General features: G+C 42.2%; 1 protein-coding gene across 2 annotated transcripts; it reads left to right on the forward strand.

Moving 5' to 3' along the window:
• The first annotated feature begins 3,638 nt into the window (after positions 1–3,638).
• IL1R2 (interleukin 1 receptor type 2) lies at positions 3,639–18,435 on the forward strand. Of its 2 annotated transcripts, none has more exons than XM_079314759.1 (9): positions 3,639–3,697; positions 5,273–5,401; positions 5,498–5,756; positions 7,915–8,089; positions 9,497–9,671; positions 11,354–11,419; positions 12,026–12,161; positions 14,014–14,159; positions 15,450–18,435. In XM_079314759.1, exons 2-9 carry the CDS (start codon positions 5,323–5,325, stop codon positions 15,575–15,577), a joined length of 1,164 nt encoding a protein of 387 aa, XP_079170885.1. In that variant the 5' UTR covers positions 3,639–3,697; positions 5,273–5,322; the 3' UTR covers positions 15,578–18,435. The 2 variants fall into 2 exon arrangements, with proteins under 2 accessions (XP_079170885.1, XP_079170884.1); XM_079314758.1 differs by lacking the exon at positions 3,639–3,697 and adding an exon at positions 4,771–5,184.
• Positions 18,436–19,992: the final 1,557 nt, after the last annotated feature.

Below are 19,992 nucleotides of genomic sequence, written 5' to 3' on the forward strand. Positions count from 1 at the left end.
TTTTTCATAGCTATGAAGTAACATTCTGCATACTGAATTTAAGTTCAGCCAACAAAAAAGCAATTATGAACAACAATCTTTGTCATCTGCTTTTCTCTTTGCGTCTGAAATCCCTTTTTTCTGGGTTGGCTGCTTAAGCCAAGCACCATAACTGGTTTAGAAATTATCTTTTGTCCTTGTTGTTGAGGCTCATGTAACTCTATACAATTCATGGTCCTCAACTGGACACAGTTCCTCCTCTGTCTGATGTTACTGTGGGCTTATTGTAATGACTGCTGTGTTTTTAAATCCCTCAACACTTCTCACATGAAAGACCACAGAGCACATTATGTTTTTTCGTATATAAAAAAGACAGATCATGATTGCAAGCAAACACTATGATTTTGAAACTGGTGGAAAAGAAAAAGCTAGTCAGCAGTCTTAGGTTTGCTTTTTTTCTAACATGTCCCTAGTGTCCCCACTGACTCACTGCCTATGGTGTGAGAAGATGCCAAAGCTGTGGGAAATGTCTGCTTGCTGTTCTCCTCAGCACTGTGGCTTCCAGCCAGCCCTACCTGCCAGCCCTGCACTAAGGCATGGTGGGGGCCCTGTGCTGTGTGCTTGCTCCATCTGAGTGGTGGGGATGGCTGGTGGCTTGGGAAAGAAGCAGGAACCTCAGTGGGGTTGTAGCAAATTGGGGGTCGGTCTCTTCTCCCAGGTAACAAGTGACAGCATGAGAGGAATTACCCCAAGTTGTAGCAGGGAAGGTTTAGATTAGGTATTAGGACAAATTTCTTCATTGAAAGGATGGACATGCTTTGGAATATGCTGCCCAGGGAAGTGGTGAAATCACCATCCCTGGAAGTGTTAAAAAGCGTGTGGATTATGACACTTGGGGATGTGGTTTATGATGAGCATGGTGGTGCTGCATTAATGGTTGGTAATCTTAGAGGTTTTTCCAAAGTGAATGGTTCTGTGGATGGTCCAGGTTAGAAAGACATAGGGGCAGCAATGCTGGGGCCATGCTATGGTCCTCTCCACATACCTTTTCCATCTCCTGTGTCCCTGGAGCCCTAGGATCCCTAACCCTAACCATATCCCTAATCAAAATTCAGTATATTTATGCACCATTTTATCTGTAAGAGAAGGAAGAGCAGCAAGAATTTTTTTACTTTTTTTGTCATTGGAGAGATACACTAGGATGTTTAGACTGTCACTATTTAGCAGTTTAGATTATCCTCTTCAGTTCAATTTTTATAGGGAGAGCAATATCACTTTACTGCTTTCAACAAACTCAGCTTTAAAATACTCCATCACTTCTTTTCCACATAGCATCATAAATCAAGTAGGCTGTGCCCAGAGATTTTTTTTACTTTAAATAGAATCCAGCAAACCCCACGTTTTCAGAAATAAATTATTTATTTCACCAGTCTATGGCTGTGTGTCTGTGCACAGAAACTCTGGGCCTCTCTAGATGTTACTTCGTCCCTTGTACCCTGTTAATTTCTATCCTGAGGGTCTCTCCCTCCCTCACCCTTCCAGCTCTTGAGAGTATAATTATTTTTCAAGTCTGCCTGCTTTGTATTGCAATGAAAGGGTCTTTGGAAATTCCAGGAACCTGTAGTGGTGAGACAATCTGTAACACAGCCATGGCTGCTCTGGCCAAACTAGCACTCCCTCATGACAAAGTGTATCCCTTGGCACATCACCTTCTGTTTCTCACACTTAGTCATCTCCAACTGGGGTATGTCAGCACTTTTTCCTCTGGCTGAACATGCAAATTCCTGTATTCTTGGAGTCTGTTGTGCATTGTACTAATCCCTGTGTTTAGTCTTTCCCTTTCTGTCCCAGTTATTTGGTGATTCTCAGAGTTGGAGAGCTCCTTTTCTTTCCTTTCCTTTTCTGTGCTTCTCCAGACCCCAACTTGGAACTGTGCACAGGGATATTATAAATTATTAAAACCAGGTTTGCTCATATCAATAAGCCCAAGAACATGTGTTGGTGCAATAGCTGTGCTTTACTTTGCATCTGCTTGCCAGTCAGCTTTCAACATTCAATACTTCTTAATGCCTTGCCACCTTATTCTTATGAGAACCAGAGAAATTTTGTTCGGTTTTTAATTGCATGAAGTTCTCTTAGCCAAACTGGATAACAGAATAAATAACAAATCCAAGGGATTGCAGTTCTTGGATGCCAAACATTATCAGCCACAGAGCCACTATAACAGGGTGAGTTCCTCCAGAAGAGACAGCAAAACCTGGGAGCTGCTATAAGAAACTGGCACATTAACTACCCCATGTAGAAATGGTGTAATCCCCATTCCATGATGCCTGAATTTCTATATCCCCTTCCACTGACTAGGGATAATGAACAGACACACCTTGCTTGTGCAGGCCTTTTGAAAGTCTCTGTTGCAAGGAACTTCCAGATATTTCTTGATATTTTGATTATTTTATTGGCATATCCAAGGAGAGCAAAATCCACCCAACTGTGGCAAGGCACTGCATGTTGCCCTGGTGTGGAAAATATCTATCTAGTGAGATGAGCAACGAGTGAGACATATGGGGAATAGTCTGGTCTTCAAGTCAGGAATTTCACAGCTATGCTCCAGCATCTCGAGCTGTATAAATGAATCATCAGCAGAGTGAAACCACAGAATGACACCAGCTTCCCTAAGAGAGTTTCTCTATATATATAGCTGCTAGACTTGCATATTTCTGTTGATAAATACTCAGTGATTTCTAACCACAAAAAGATGTGGCCTTCTCAGCAGACATGTACTAAAAAAGAATAAAATTCTTGTTCTGTTTTTCATTTATTCCTGAGTTATTCTAAACCAAACTTTTGCACCTCCAGATAAACAACTGAAACTTGAGGTCCTCATACTGCTGCATGTGGTCAAGATATTTTCTGGGTAAAAAGACAGCCAGGGCAGAATTCTTCTAAAGAAAACTCTTGAAGTTGATCCTTGTTAGATGTATATGAGGATATTAGTCTATCCGGGAACTGCAGTCCCTCACTTGATTGCCCTCTTCGAAAAGGCCAAAATTGCCACAATCCAAAATCCTTTTCTTACTCCTCCTCATGAACCTGGAAACCATAATTTGCTTCTAGCTGTTACTTCTTTATACCTCTTTGTAAGAGAGCCTCAATGCGGGCTGTCACACTAAAGGGATGTTATGAGAGGAAAAGGGAATCAGCATATTTGTGATTCACCAGTGATCTAGAAAATCACAGAAGATTTATGTTGTCCATGAAGAGCTTACTAAACCACAAAATGTGAAGATTGCAATTATTTAACTGCTGTGCAATTACTTAGCTGCTGACTATGCTGCAGTGCACCTTCTGTAACCCATGACACTTTTTTACTTCAGGTAGCGTGTGAAATAGTCATGTGAAGACATGAGTGTATGCAAGCTACCATTCGTCAGAAAAGAGGAAAATTAGTCATATATTTAGCAGTCATTTCCCCTTTTTTTGGGAAATCCAAACACATATTTTCTCTCTGTCTGTGCCTCTGTTTCTCTTATCCTCTCTCTGCGGAAGGAAAGAAAGTTGTGTCTAAAACGTTACTTGGTTTTGACACAAATCTGATTGGGCAATGACAGACAAATTTCCGCTGTGTGTTGAGCTCAGCCCTATATAAAGTCCACACTAGGAATTTTCAGTCTGATTGCTTCTTTCTGTGAGACATATCTTAAAGACTACAGAAACACAGGTGAGTGAATCTGATTGAAATTTGGGAATGAAAACCTTCCCTAAACCCTCAAATGATGTAGGGCTTATGGAGATTGTTAGTTACTAAACCAAGGGACCAGAAAGCTATGAACAGAATAAACAAGTATTTTTGTCAGGCAAAGGATCTGAAGAGAGAGAACTCACCTGTTACAGGGTATCAGTGTGAACCATGGGGCTTGTTAATGCCTCTAGCACCTGGTTCAGGTGTAGCAGAGAGAGGCTAGAGCTCCATACTGATTTCCTGGAAACCCACGCAGACCTAAGAGCAGGGAAGATGACCCATGGTTATGAAACAGCATTATTGAGCAAGAGGTTGGTTTTGTGGTGTTGTAGAGATGACAATTAGCTGGAAATAGTTCATTGTAGTCAAGCAATCAATCAGATGTCAGGTAAGTATAGTTCCTAGAACAGGGAGAAATATGGATTAAAACCATTATGGAAGTATGAGTATGACAGGATACAAAAAGATGCCCAAAGGTGTATACCTATGAATATAGCTTTGTTATATTGGTATAAATATTTTTTTTTCTTTTGGTTTTGATTTGAAATAGTTGTGCAGTCATTTAATATTCATAATTGTTTTAAGGTAGTGTTAAATGCATGCAACTTCCAATTGCGTATATAAAATGGAAATAGAAATAGTGATGCATCAAGGATACGTGTATTGTATTTCTAATAAATTCCTTACATGGAGCATAAACTAGTGCCTCTATCCAACATGTTTTATATATTTTTGCCCATGGCACACCAAGGTAAAGCATAATCAATCAACTGAGTAGCAGGAGCTGAGGCCTTGTGGCAGACCAAAAGCATTCAGTGATGTACACAGATGCTGCCAAGCCCATGCCAGGCCCATACACATGACACTCGATGAATGACTGGCAGAGGAGAATTTTGTTTTCTCTTAATAGCCACCCTGTCTGATTTTCAGGACAGGTTGTTCAAGTTTGTCCTCATCTTTTTTTTTTTTCTTTTTTTTTTCTTTTTTTTTTTTTTTTTTTTAAACAGATGGTAATAGTGTCCATGCTGAAAACTTACTTGTGCACCACCAGCAACATGGGCATACGTTCCATGAGAGTTAACGTTTTTTGTCCCAACAGAAACATTTGAGACAAGAAATCTTGGCTCCCCTTGTAGCAGGAAGTTTTCACACTAGCTGGCCTACTTTGCTCCTGTGTTCACCCAAGCTACTACACTACAGCTCACTTGAAGTAGCTGGCCTGTTCCTCAGTCACATCTCGTTGCAAAATAAGCAGAGCCAAATTGTTCCACCCATAACTGTTGCTCTGAAAAGCTGTGAGGGCAGCAGCATCTTGTGGTATGCTGTTTTCATCTTCTGGAGTGAGGGGGGAAAGGCCAGAAATGATATGTGTGTGCCAAGCCAGATGTTCTGGTTCCACAGTTCAGCCCCTATAAACTAGGGATGGAGACACTTTTCTTCTCTGAGGATGGACCAAAGCTCCCCAGGTCTGGAGTGAGAAAAATAGCAGTTATTCTTTAGATAATGTTGAGTATTTTGATTATATAATTTGTCTTGTAATAAACTTCCTTGTAGATTTCAAAACAATTTCCTTCCATCCTCTCCTTCTGATTTCCTGTGGAAAAATGCATGAGCTCTTCTTTGTCCTGGTGACATGCACAGTAGGTGCCTCTACTTTCAGACTCCAGCAAGTCAAAACCACAGGTAAGTGTGTATTTGTCTTTTTTCCTTCTTTTTCCCCCACTGTTATTTTAATGTTCCTACCTGACAGTAATGTAAAAATATCTCTGATTTATATAGAAAACTGCCCAGATCACACAGTGTTTTTCAAACACTACTATGAACTGCATGGAGAACCTGTGGTTCTGAAATGCCCTTCCCCCAGATACAAACATGTGGATTTCTCTGCCTTGACCCCTAATATCACATGGCATAAAAATGGTTCAAACACCATGATATCAGGAAGAGATGAAGATTCAAGAATCTGGGTGAAAGGAAATGCTCTCTGGTTTTTACCAGTGATGCTAGAAGACTCAGGAGTATATATCTGCACAAAAAGGTGGGTATTTAAAAGAAAATCTAGTTCATTAAGAAAATTACTATGTCAAAATGCATTACCTTGATTTTAAACTCCAGTTATATTCAGAGCATTTCTGGATAAGATAATTTCCTTGCTGACCATAATAGAGAGAAAAAGTTTGGGAAGTCAGGACCCTTGAATGGCATTGTGTGTCTTCTATCCTTACCAGTACTGAAATCTGGATGAATTGTGACACAGGATTGCCACTTTGGCTACAATCTTGTAGGAGAACAGTGTATAGTTTTTTCTAGTTACCTGTGAGTCAGTCAGTGCTATGGCAAGTGGGGCATGCTGCAGGCAATTGGTTTGCTAAGCACAAATACCCTTGTTGCACCTCAGATTGCCTTATGAAGCATATATAAGGCATTGTGGCTCTGCAGTGTCTTTCCTCTTCCCTCTTCCATATCCCTGGTCTTCACTTTTCTTCTGAGTAACGTTTTAAACCAGAATCTGATTGAGTTGGTATTGTTGGAAGACTTTTCATGAGACACAGTGTCTATATACTAGACTGGTACCAGACTAGTGATGTTGCAGTGAGTTGAGACTTTAGCCATGACTCTTTTCAGCCCTACTGATAATTTTTTTTTCCGGAGTGTTTTCAATCTGACAGCACACTGTACCATATCAAAAGAGGTGCCAAGGTCTGGATATGTTGAGGACTGAGCAAGGCAAAAAATCCCATCACCCTTAGAGTCTGAACTTCTGAAGATATTCCAGGTCCCTGTCCCCTGCCATCTCCTGCAGGCAGCCAGCCTCTCAGTATGCCTCTGGCACTCAGCTCTGGGGTTTATACTGAAGAACATGTCTCTACATCCCTGGAGCTGCTTGTGGAGATCATGGTTTCCTTGCTTGCATGGCACACCTTGTGAGGGATGTGTGTCAGCCGTAGAAGAGATGGACAAGTTGAGAAATCATGCTCAGCATGTTGGGTTGGCCTTTCCCAAGTCTCAGCAGCAATTTCAGTTTTGTAGCAGAAGACACTGACAGCAAAGCCCAAATGGCAAAAGGTTGCAAATACTGTTCTAGAGCAGAGTAGTTGCCTGAGATATTCAAGAGTGCTTTTTAATCCCCTTTTTAAACTATTCTGCTTCACTTTTTCAATATATAACACTATGGCAGTGTTACTGAGAGTAAAATGCTAGTGAAATCTAGTAAAATGCTGTGAAATTTGCTTGAAAAAGACATGCAAGAGCCAAGTAGGTAACTTCATTGCTAACATTATTACAGGATTAATAAAGTGCAAGCAAATTCCATTTCCTTTGCCAGTTATCCCACAGGGAAGCCTTTCTTTATGATCTTTTTACCAACTCTGTAAAATGAAGGTAGCAGCAAACTATCACAGATCTCTGCTTCTGTGTTCTGTGGAGCAAATATTTTGGATTTGAGCATCTGGCCTGTAGGTGACAGATGGCCACAGTGCCCTGGCAACTGTGTCACTCTGTTTGCAGCTGCTCTCCTGGAGGTGGCAGCCTGCCCCCCCAGCTTCACTGGCCCCTTCAAATCATGCACTGCCCTGAGTAGAGGCATCTCTGAAGCAGGCTTCCAGAGATTACAAAGGATGGAATTTAAGCATTTATCTCCCCCAGTGCAGTCTTCCTTGGGACTGGAAGTGATTGCCACTTGGGGCCAGAAAGGAAAGTTAATATTGTGAACCTTTCAAAGCCAGAATGCTTTCTTTGCTACACAAAATTGTATTTACTCGCCTAAATGTCTATGGTTGTGCAATAGTAACTGCAGATGTATTGTAATACTTTAATGCTTTAAGCTTTTTATTTAATTATTAGGATTTTCACAGTTGAAACCTCTTCCAAGGAAATGGGGCAGGGTTCATGACACACCTGCTACTGTTCAGGTTAACATGTTCCCCCTCCTCATGAAGTTAAAATCGTGCTGCAGCCCAAAGATTTACAGGAAACTTGTGTACTAAAAAGAAAAGAAAAGACTGAAGGTCTAAAGCACATGTGTCAACAACATGCTTAGAAAAGAATAGTACCAGTGATTTTCCAGCATCCCCCCTATTATGATCTCAGTCTTGGCCTCTGTTAAGGAGGGAAATGAAGTTAGGAGGAAACCAAAGGAGTCATTTGAGTTCCTCTCAGTCACTCTTCCAGGCTCACCTCTCCCTGTTCTGTTGCAGGAACTCCTCCTACTGCACCGAGGTCTCTATCCACCTCACAGTTGTGGAGAAAAGAGCTGCTCAGGAGATTGCCTATCCCCAGATCCTCTTCACTTACACCTCTGGAAAGATCGTTTGTCCTGACCTGTGGGATTTTACACCAAATATGACAAGCCTGGAGCTCAAGTGGTACAAGGTAGAACATTTACTTCCTCTTTGTGCATAGACTCATCCCAAGCTGGCACATAAATCTCCACTTTACGTTTTTCCTGAACATCATGTTCAGCATAGTTCATCAGTCACTAGCATAGTGTACCACACTGGGAATTTTGGGGCAGATGTACACATTCTAAGAAAAGTTCTTGGGGCACACTCAGGATGAAGTGTTCCACATGTTTTATGCTCTCACAGGCAGTGCAACTGTTAATAAAGCTAGATTACACACCCAGCTCCAGGGTTTGCCACCTGATATCAGGCCCTTCTCTTTGGCACCTTGCTTCTTTTTATGGCCCCTCTAGTGAATCCCATACAGTAGGACCTCCCAGGGATAGTGCCTCCATGCTCAGGAGGAGGGTAGCTTTCACTAATCAACTGGAAGACACCATTTGGAAATACTGGATGAATTACATCCTGCTTGGAGCATTCTCTTTCCTAACTGGCCAGTTTGCTGCTTTTCAAGTAGGCAAGCCCTGAATTTTCCTCTAAGATCAAATACAACATCCTTGGCTGTTCAATTTCACACTGGGGAGCAGGGGATTCTGCTTTGCATAATACCTTGGTTTAGCTTTTATTTACACTCCCTCTAGGATCACACGCTCTGCCTTGTGCAGCTGTAGCCTTACCACAGGATGCAATATACAGGCTGCTTGCAGTGCCTAGGTTATGATCTGTGCCATACCAGCAAAATGTTGCTGCTCAGGACTCCCTTCAGAAGTGGGACCATAACCCACTTTATCTAAGCAAAAGGTTACCCTTCTCAATAAAGTTTTTTGTTACAAATTCAAGAAAGAGCTACCCTACCTTCCTGAGGAAGGAATGCAGTTTCTCCTAGCAGGTCTCCAGATTGTGTGTGAATAGATCCTTAGGGATACAGAGCAGGAATTTCTAGTAGTTTATAGGGTAAGTAATGCTTACATGAAATCTTGCATGACTACAAGTATTTGTCTTCAAAGACAAATATTAGAATATTCCTGCTTACGCCTGAGAATATTGCTATTTTGAGGTCATGTGTGGAAAGTGATAACATTGTGAAAACCTCCATGGGTTCTAAATCTTGTGTGATTGCTCTTAAAATGACTCAAGGAAGAGCTTATTATGTTTTCCATCTTAAAATATGCACTTTATGGAAGAGCTATGCACACACATTATAGATAGATTAAAATAACAGTTCTTCACACTTCATATAGTGCCATAGGGTATTTTAGGGATGGATACAAAAAGACCTAAAAGAACTTGGGCTTTGGTGGGAAAGCAGAACTGCTCAGATTTCCCAGTGATAAGTGAACTTCCAATAACAGAGAGACTGAGATAATTTGTCTGAGAGTTACACAGGGTGTAACCATAGCTATCTGAGTCATAACACCAGTTTCTGTCCTTTCTCCAGGACACTCTGCCTTTGGAAGATGACAATGAAAGATTCATCATTCTGAAAGATTCAGCATCTCTGATCATGGCATCTGTGCTACCAACAGATGCAGGGTATTACACCTGCAAGATGTCATTTCCATTTGAAGGTGTGGCGTATGAAATCACCAGGACAATTAAACTGGAGACTGTTGGTAAATATAATATCAGATGATCAGAGGGATGGAGCACCTCTCACACAGGGAAAGGCTGAGAGATCAGGATTTATTCAGTCTGGAAAAGAAAAGGCTTTGGTGTGACTGAATTGTGGCCTACCAGTACCTGAAGGGGGCTTACAAGTAAAATGGAGAGAGGATTCTTACAAGAGCATGAAGTGAGAGAACAAGGGTGAATGGCTTCAAACTGAAAGAGGGCAGGTTGAGGTTAGCTACTAGGAGGAAGTTTTTTACGGTGAGGGTAGTGGGGATTGCTCAGAGAAGTTGTGGATGCTCCCCTGCCCTTCCTGGAAGTGTTCAAGGCCAGGTTGGATGGGGATTTGAGCAACCCGGTCTAGTGGAAAGTGTTTCCTGCCCACGGCAGGAGGGTTGGAACTAGTGGTCCTAGGAACCTTTCAGGAAAGGTTTTAGGAACCTTCAAGGTTCCTTCCAACCTAAACAACTCTGTGGTTCTATGATTCAATGATGGACATTTTAAAACATTACAGCACATAAGAAAACATCTCCTTTGTTAATGAAACTCTTAAAAGGAGCTCATTCTCTGCCCTTCGGCCGTGCCAAAGAAGCGCTTGTCCTGGCCTGATGGGGCTCCCACAGCACCCTGGCAGGGCGAGGCTCTCTCCGGCGAGTGTTTGCTAAGCGGAATAATTAATGTCCTGGGGGCAGGAGGGGGTGTGTCGCTGCACAGGGCTTCAGGGGAGCTCGGGGATCGGACATTGGGCAGCGGCTCAGGGCGGGGAGAGGCAGATATGCCACAGAGCGGGGACAGATGCTGTGCCACGGAGAGGGGACAGATGCCGTGCCACGGAGCGGGGACAGGCGCTGTGCCACAGAACGGGGACAGGCGCTGTGCCACAGAGCGGGGAGATGCCGCTGTGCCACGGAGAGGGGACAGGCGCTGTGCCACAGAGCGGGGAGATGCCGCTGTGTCACGGAGCGGGGAGATGCCGCTGTGCCACAGAGCGGGGAGATGCCGCTGTGCCACAGAGCGGGGAGATGCCGCTGTGCCACGGAGCGGGGAGATGCCGCTGTGCCACGGAGCGGGGAGATGCCGCTGTGTCACGGAGCGGGGAGATGCCGCTGTGCCACAGAGCGGGGAGATGCCGCTGTGCCACGGAGCGGGGAGATGCCGCTGTGTCACAGAGCGGGGAGATGCCGCTGTGCCACAGAGCGGGGAGATGCCGCTGTGCCACAGAGCGGGGAGATGCCGCTGTGTCACAGAGCGGGGAGATGCCGCTGTGTCACGGAGCGGGGAGATGCCGCTGTGCCACAGAGCGGGGAGATGCCGCTGTGTCACGGAGCGGGGAGATGCCGCTGTGCCACAGAGCGGGGAGATGCCGCTGTGCCACAGAGCAGGGAGATGCCGCTGTGCCACAGACGGCAGAGCGGCGGCGGGGCCGGGGCGCTGGTGCGCAGGGCGGCCGGCAGGGGGCGCCCGTGCCGCACATTCCTCGCGCCGTCCCTCAGGATCGGGGTCCTGCCGTCCCCACAGCGGGGCTCCGGCTTGGAACCGCAGTGTCTCTGCTTGCCACAGGGTTTGGCAATCAAATCCTTTCCTGGGACACGGCAGGTGTTGGGCGAAGTGACATGTTTCTGGTTTTGGGGCCGTGTCCACATTTTGTCTTGTCTTAGCCCTGACTCTGTTTTCTTTTTCTGCCAAGAACAAGAGAAGAGAATTACCCCGATAATTGTATATCCAGCCCAAAAGACAACATCAGCTGCTCTTGGTAAGGCCCAGCATATTTGGAAGCATTTAGTCGGAGAAAAACTAGAGCAGGTCCTCTAATGGTATAATTTGTTGACATAAACTGTTGTAGATTTTTGATCTCAGTTTTATTACTTGAGGGTCAGTGCTGGAGTATTCTTTGCCTTTTAATGTCTACAGCCTCATGCTGTCTTCTGGGTATATAGATATAGTCCCACCTTCAGCTGAATGTCCTCATGCACACACAGCATCTCTGGGGGAAGCTGTGCTGCTGGTTAGTGCAGTTGCTCCAGAGGGGTAAATCACACTTTGGGCTGCAGTAGGTCAGAAAGGGCACGGCCACAGGGATGGACACAGCCTTGCCTCCCGGGAATGTGTTCAGTGCGAGAGTTGCTAAGAGTTGCAATAGGGAAATTATTTGGTTAGCAGCAGAACAGACTGCCACACTCAAGGATCTTGCTGCCAAGGAGTAGGGGATTGAAAACAATCTGAGATTAACTTCAGTTTTGGAAAGTAGTGTTTTTTGAGGTGTGTGGGATCTCCCACTGGAGTTGTTGGTTTTCACCAAAAGAAAGAGTAGTCTTCATATGCATCCAAATTGTTTATATGTTTTCCTTTTTTTTGACAGGCTCCAAGATGACTCTCCCATGCAAAGTGTTTGTTGGGCTGAGCAGCCATTTCCAAACTGATGTGGAATGGCTGGCAAATGACACCAGTGTTGATGTGGTTTATAAACAAAGCAGAGTTACAGAGGGGGAACGACAGTAAGTCTGAAAGTGCTTCCTTGTGCTTATTGTTCTAAACTGCAGTGCATGGGGTGTAGCTGAATGACAGGTAGTGAAATGGGAAATGGACAGATCTGGAAGTGAAGGTGAGAGCTGAGAAAAAAAAAAGGGCAGGCAAATGAAAAATCCTCCAAGCCCAACCCAGTCAGTGAAATAAATTCTTTATCCCTGTTTTTTGTTATGTGACCCAACTTTGAGACAAACTTTAATTACACTTTCCTGAGCAACTGAGCTGTTGTAAGGGCTGACTGCAGTGGAAAACACGGAGACTTGATCTTTCCCAGTGCTTCTCTTATCTCTCTCTCCTTACCCCATGCCAGCAAAGTGGCAACATTCTGTCCCTGACATTCATAAGGTTCTGTGAATATACTAAGATAACAGAAAATTATATAGTGATTTGATTTTTTTCCTTTGCTTTTGTTTTTGTTTTCTAAATAACATTGTCTTTTCCCCCCAAGCTTGTTCTTTTCCACATTAGTGAGTTAAACTGACTCACACGGACACCCGCTGAGTGCTGGAACAGGGTAGCACTGAAGGGAATGCTGGTGGGAGGGAAAAACAGGATTTTCCACATCCTCTTGCCCTGATTCATTAAGTCTCCTAGTCTTAAGGAGCTTTCTTTCAGCTGCCTCATAGCTGTACACCTCAAGGTTTTTTCATCTTCCTAATAGCTGCATACCTCAAGGCTTTTTTCCCTAGGAAAGGGAAAGATACCTGCTTTCTGTACCTGTGATGTGTTACCTGTAATGAGTGTAACTCACTACACCCAGGCACACCTCTAGTGTTTTTGTAAATGTGTGTTAAACTTTTTGACTCAAATTTCTTTATTGAGGGCCAAGTCAGCTTGTTTTGTTTCTTATTTCATGAAGCTCAGAGTGTCCATAAAGATCATTACCCTTGCCTGGTGGTTCTGCCAGTACTGGTGGACAGAGACTAGAAGGTTCCTTGTTTTTGGGATACCATTTCCTCACCTGTTACTTGCTAAACTGGTCACACACCAGCTAGAACCTTCCTGAATGGTTTCTGGCAATTTATAGGGTTTAACATGGGCTAGAGGCTGTTTCCAACACCGTTTGGGGATGTGGCATCCTTATTTTGAGGGACAAGAATGTTTAACCATTATGGATGTGAGATGGTTTTGGCAATTTGTGGCCATCAGTGACAGATAACAGCCTGGCCATACTGCAGGCAGAGGTAACATAGGAACTCAGCTGCATGCCCAAGCCTTTAGGTGTTTTCCCATTCCCCACAGTATGGTTGGGAAAATTGATGTATAACCTTGATTATATGGATAAGTGAAAATGCATTGAACCTGTGCCCAGGAACCATAAAATGTGTGGCAGCTGTAGTCTCTGCTGGCTTTATAATAGACCAGCACTTTCTTACTTGGACTTGAAAAATGACTTTTGTTATGCCTATCACTATCATTATTGCTTTTATATATTATCATGCAATTGCACAAGGACAGCAAGAGTGACAACTGAGGTTCCTGCAGGACCCACAGTGTGTGAGATACCCCAGTTCTGCTTGAAGTCCTCATTATGGCAGCATGACAAAACACCTCAAATGCCACTGGGAAAACAAATTCCCTGCAGAAATCTCTGGCACAGAACTCCTGGGAGGAGCAGCCAGGGAATTCCATTGCTACCCACTGAGACTCAAGTAGTTGGCATAGCTGAGTGGAAGACATCCTTGAATGCTGAGGGACTGGTTCAGAAATGAACCAATATCCAATGCATTTTCTTGCTATGTGCTGTTAGAATGAACATCTCAAATAGAGAAAAACTATCTTATTAAAATATTTAACATTCAAACTTTCTTATTCTTCCAGAGAAATTGTAGAAAATGGGGAAAACTTCATTGAAGTACCACTGATTTTTGATTCTGTTGAAGAAGTGGACTTTTATACAGACTTTACCTGTCTGGCCCAGAACAGATATGGATACCAAGTACTGCCAACAAGGGTCAAGCAGGAAGGTCGTTGTTTTTACTTCTTATTTTTTAAATATTTTTTTGTTCTTATTCAAATGCTAAATTATCATCTGATCTTTTTATACTGTATGAGTTAGTGTTGAGATGAGTTACTGCCTGGGGAAAATCTGAATGCCTCTTTCACTTGTAGTCTTTGATACAGCCTGTTCACCAAATGCACCTTCTGTAGGTAATTTACTGACCTACAGTAAATGCAGGGATAAGGATCCCTCTGTTCTGGTATTTCTGTTTATTGGACTCAATTTAGATATTCTTTATGAAATAAGTGAGACCACTGTCAAATTCTCTTTGCAGCAGGGCCAAATCTCCTCCAGTTCCTCAACAAGCAGGGAAAAAAGAAGACAGTAACAGAATAAATTATTAGAGTGTTCCTTTTCCTCATGCACAGACAGCTGCCAAAATAACAAGAACTGTAAATTATGATGGGTGTGGTTATTTTGGCTCCTAGTCATGGGAAGAGAAGACCTAAACTCAGCACAATTAATGTTGCAGTGTGATAAACCATTGGCCAAGAGCCAGCTGTATAAACAATGTGAAGCAATGCTAATTGTTTCTTTGCATGACGTTGGTGAACCACCAAAGCTTGTTCACACTGTCTTAGAAAGGCACATGAGCACTTTCAGACTTCATAATCAATTATGACTCACTCCAGCTCCCTATGATGAGAGTTTTGTACTCATTTTGCTGGATCATGTGCTGCCCTTGGATCATGAGCTACACAGGAATAACTACAGAGGAGGCAATATACATTGGAATAATCCAGGATGGTCTGGACAGACACTGGTGTTGGAAATTGGCTTGATTTGGGAAGAAGTTCTGAGTCTTGGGTTGGTTATTACTCATTTATAAGCTGCTCTATAGGAAAAAATTATTCACGCAGCTTGAGGGTGGACTAATTGCTAAGTATTCCTGCTCTATGTGCCGCTTGGATTTCCTGCTTGGAATGTCTCTGCTTTTAACAAACCAAGATAGAAAACACACAGCTGCTCTAATCAGAGTTCAGAAAGTTTGGTGTATGCAAAAGACTGAACTTCAGGTTCTCACTTTCTGTTGTTTTCCAATCCTTCCTCCTGTCTTCAGGAGCACATTTTCCAGAGTGCTCAATCAATAGACCTCTTCCTTTCAGAACTGACAAGCCCTGCTGGAAGGTTAACTTGCAGACATCCTTTCTATTGTCATTTCTGCTCTCCCCACTTGAGCTTAGAGAACTATGTTCCTAGGGGTTTGTTGGGTTTTTTTCAATTTTTCTAATATTTAATTTGTTTACTTTTCCAGCTGTTGGTCTGTCCTGGTACATTGTGGTGATACCTGTTGCACTGGCCTGTGCGATCGTGGGCGGGATATACATGCACAAGTGCTGGAAACGGAGAGCTGATAAAGGATATACAATACCAAAGGCTTAAAATCCACTTGGTTCTCCAACTGCCAAAAGAACAAAAAAATCACCCTGGCTATCTTTCACATCAGACATAGAGAGCATTTCAATCCCTGTATACTGAACTCGAACAGACTGATAATAACAGCTCATTCCCCCTTTTCCTAGTCTTTTATGATCTGATGAAGTCAAGAATATAAGTTTGCATTTTTATGCTGCTTAGATGCAGGAAATCTGGTTCTATTATTTTGCACCGAGGGTGCAATCTGTAGAATTTTGTAACACAAAATCATGCTCGGGATATGGGAAGGGCAGGGAAAGGGAGGTGTGCTCACCCTTTTTAATTCCAGTAGATGTACAATTTAAAAAACAAAAAAGTAAAATAAACCCCCTAAAATCTTAAAAGGGAGGCTAAGGAAGCTTGCTGAAGAAGGACTATTTGAAACTAGAGTGAAAAAGCGATTTTTCTATGTAACCAGACTAAATTTATTTTACTTCAGTGTAAAAAGAGCCATTTGTTTTCCCTTTTCCAGAGCCAAATGTAGTTGCCATGGCAACTGTATATCTATGAACTTCTCCACAGAAAAACTAATTTTGTTCATCATTTGGATTACACTTTGCTTAAATAGACTGTCTCAGAATATCCCACCCCCAGAGATATCTCCATCTGTATAACAGATAACCATACACAGAAGAATTCAGTTCTGTTTTATCTACCAATATGTTGTAGCTAGAGATTCATAGGCATCTGTAACATGTTGTCATCTTTGCCAAGGAAAGAATTGGAGGGATGTTTAAGTGTTTTGAGAGTAATTTGACTAATAAATGTTTTATTCCTGTAAGCGATTGGATAGATTGCCAGTAATAATGAACAGTCTCATGCTTTTGTGCCTCCATCCCTTTTGTGACCAGTCTGGTGTAGCTTCAGATTGTGTCCTTTAACTTGCAGTATGCAACTTGGTTACACAGGATGCAAAACACTGCCATTTAGGTTAAGCTATCTGGATTCTAGTCTTGACATAAATCCTAAGGGAGCAATAAATAATCAGTGACTATGTTGTACTTTGAGAGTCAGAATTAGTAAAATTACTTGGTTACTTCCTCTCTTTCTTTTCAAAGAGATACCACTCATGACAGCTGAGAAATTGTTGCATGATATATAATGTGTATTATCTTCATCTGTATAGGAGGGAAGAGAACCTGCACTAAGGCCTAGATTAGTACAGATCCATAGCTGACATCTCTCACATTCATCAAAGATAAAGCTTTTTGTTCATGTAAATCATCCCAGAGGATTTTCAAACTCTGTAGGAAAAAAAAAATCAGGAAAAGCCTTGGCTCAAAAAACCAAATTGTAACACACTAGAGAAGTGAATGGCTCACATCCACCTGGGAGAGACCATGACCTTGTGCCTTTCCACCACTGCTTCAAGTTGGCTCTGAGTTTGGCCCCATAAATATTTGGAAGTATTTAAAGAATAGGATGTGGTTTGAGTTAAGAAATATTCACTCTATTAGCAAGAACATTCATATGTAATGAGATTTAAACCAAAGGCTCCCTTTAAATACTCTAAATGTTTGTTGAGAAGATACAGGCACAGAGATTAGAGTTCTGACGCAGTTTAGGTCAAAGACATCCAGAGAACATCATAGGACTGACTCACTGTTTCCAAGTGTAGAATATTAAAGACGATAAGGACTACAAGTATTTTATGGGCAGATGGGAAAAAGGTGGATGCAAGTGTGGAGAACAGTCAACTTGGATATCTGTGCTTTGAAGGGAGAAAGCTATAGATGAGCTGACCAGTGTTGGAGGGAACATTTAGGGAACGTCCTAAAAATGTTTTAGGAGCATCAGGAATGCTCATTATTTTCAAGCAATCGCTAGTCTGTACCTACAGAACACATTAAGTTTGTCAAATGTTTAAAAACATGATTTACTCTTCCTTTCCATCTGTTTCCTCCAAGATTAGTGTGATCACATACCTGGCTGTAGATGCAGGGTTGGATTTCACTAAGTACTGGAAAAGAAGCAGAGCTTTTGGTATACAGAATATTGGTGCCATAAGAAAGTTAAATACCTCAGATCCTTCTCCAAAGCCAGAGAAGGAGAGAAAAATATGAACGTAAGATAATAATTAGGTATTTAGGGAATTGCTGTTACATACTCAGTGGCATCTTGAGTACAAGAGGAAAGTAAAGAAACAAAGGCTTATCTTTTATGAAGTGATACTTCTTTCTCTGACTACCAGTATAATAATATTCTGACGACTTTCCTCATATGTAGATGTCTTCAGGTGAACTACACAGTGTAAATATTTTAGAGATAGATTTGAACAAGTGAGTTACATAAAATCCTTTACACTGATTTATATAATTATACACAAGGGAAACATGGTTTATCTAGGTTTTGGAAATGTTACGTGAAAAAATAGAAAACAAATAAAACCCAACCCAAAATCTTTGAGTGTGAGTTGAATGGGAAGAAAGATGTGAGATATGAGATGGCTCTTTGAGAATGGCAGCTCTTTCCCAGACCTGAAAAGAAGTACAGCATTAGGGAACATCACTTCAAGGATTCAGGACTCTGCGCTACAGTGTTTCGCTTTGGAAAAATTATGGATGTAATGAGAACAAGATTACCTTGATCCTGGGACTGTGTGGGTTGGTAGCATTTTCCAGAGACTTAGTCTATCTGCAACAGCTTCAGAGGCACACCTGCAGAGGGGAAAAGACTAGTGCACCATGGTCTTGGCATGAGTTAGCATCCAGGAGAGAGGCTTCTCATGCAGAAGTTGTTTTCAGGAAACACGAATTGAGTTAACAACTGTTTTCTGATTTTCAGTGTATGTGATCTTGTTGTCATTTATCCATCTAAATAGGTAGCATAATAATGTTTGACCAGAGTAGCACCAAAACTGAACCTAAATGTAATGTGAAGAGCACCAAATAATTTTATCTGCTTGTTTCCAAACAGAAACACTTAAATAAATGTGGGAGCAAGTGAAAACAAGGGCTGACCTGCATACAGAAGAAAAGAAAATTATATTTTTTTTACTCTAGTATCTGGGGAGGGAAGGCATGCATGCAGGAGGTCAAGGACCTCTTTGTTGAAATATCATTGCCAGGAATAGTTGTTTAGGTATGAACAGCTAATTAAAGTGTTTATGATTATTCTGCCTGAAGTCTGTAAAGCAACAGGTCCAGCAGAGCAAAACAAAGTAAAAAATAGTTCTTACGTTTTGGAGCTGAGAACTCCCTGTCCACTCATAATCTTGCAGCTGCTAAAGATAGCTGAGGGTGGGGTACCTCTCATCCAGCCTTCTTACAGCCTAAAGGAATAGAGGTAATCCAAGATAGTCACTGATGTTTTCTCTCCACTCAGTGGAGAAAGACTTCTGTCTGGTGCTTAAAATAAATGGGATGAAGTGCATCTCAGAGGTCTGTGTTTTTCCACAAAGCAAGAAGAATCCATTCTGCATGGATTCATGGATACAGGAGTGGCTGGTTGTAGATCACTGGATTTTGGATTATCAGAGAGGTTAAAAGAAGAAACATTCTAAAGCCCGAAGACACCTTGTCATATAGTCAAGGCTTCTGGGCTTTCTTGGGAAATGACTTTAATGCTGGCAGCTCTGTGCAGAGCAAGAGCAGGCTCACACTAAATGAAAATACTGTTAGAGGCTGGGAGGCAGGCCCAAAGGTATACACTGTAGAATCCAACATAAGAAGGAGGCTGAAAATGTCTAGCTGGTGCCTTGGAAAAATTTGTGGCTTCACAGATTGGATGGTCATGAAGTGCCACAGCTATTACAGGAAGAAAAGAAAGAGATGTCCTATGTGCATGGCTGAAGTACAGAGAGCCCTTCTGGGACTAGGAGGAAGTCTGCTGAGTGACTGACTGCAGGTGGGCTGGGGCCTGTCACCCTTTCCACAGCTCTCAGCCAGCTCAGCTCCCATGGCAGACAAGTGTCTGCCAGCTCCTTCCTGGCTCTGCTGGGCTACAGCAGAAAACTGGAAAAAATAGTTATATAGGAAAGGAAATACCATAAAACTAGCTTGATTCCAGTGGATAAACTCATGTCATCGATAAGAAAACCACATGTATATGTATATGTATATGTATTTGTATATGTATATGTATATGTGTATGTATTTCTGCTTTAGTCTGCTCATTGCATTGGAAACTATAGTCTCTATCAGTCTATACATTACCTTGTATACACAAGGCAAAGAGCTTAATAAAGCAGCTGAAATATAACTCCAGTCAGTTTTCAAGAAGAGCATATTCCTGAAATTCTTCAGCCAGGCACTAATAGTAATAATAATAATAATAATAATAATAACAACAATAACAATAATAATAATAGTAATGAAGAAACTTCTGGAAACTCATGTAGAACCAAGTTCACCTGTTAGAGCTTGGGAAATTCATCAATTTCT

The sequence above is a fragment of the Erithacus rubecula genome (assembly GCF_903797595.1).
Source record: "Erithacus rubecula genome assembly, chromosome: 1".
NCBI lineage: Eukaryota > Metazoa > Chordata > Aves > Passeriformes > Muscicapidae > Erithacus > Erithacus rubecula.

Bases quoted from the DNA above. Each gene is read 5' to 3' on its own strand.
- IL1R2 (XM_079314758.1), top strand. The intron at 5,757-7,914 runs GTGGGTATTTAA...GTTCTGTTGCAG, and splicing joins GTATATATCTGCACAAAAAG to GAACTCCTCCTACTGCACCG. The intron at 14,160-15,449 runs GTCGTTGTTTTT...TTACTTTTCCAG, and splicing joins AACAAGGGTCAAGCAGGAAG to CTGTTGGTCTGTCCTGGTAC.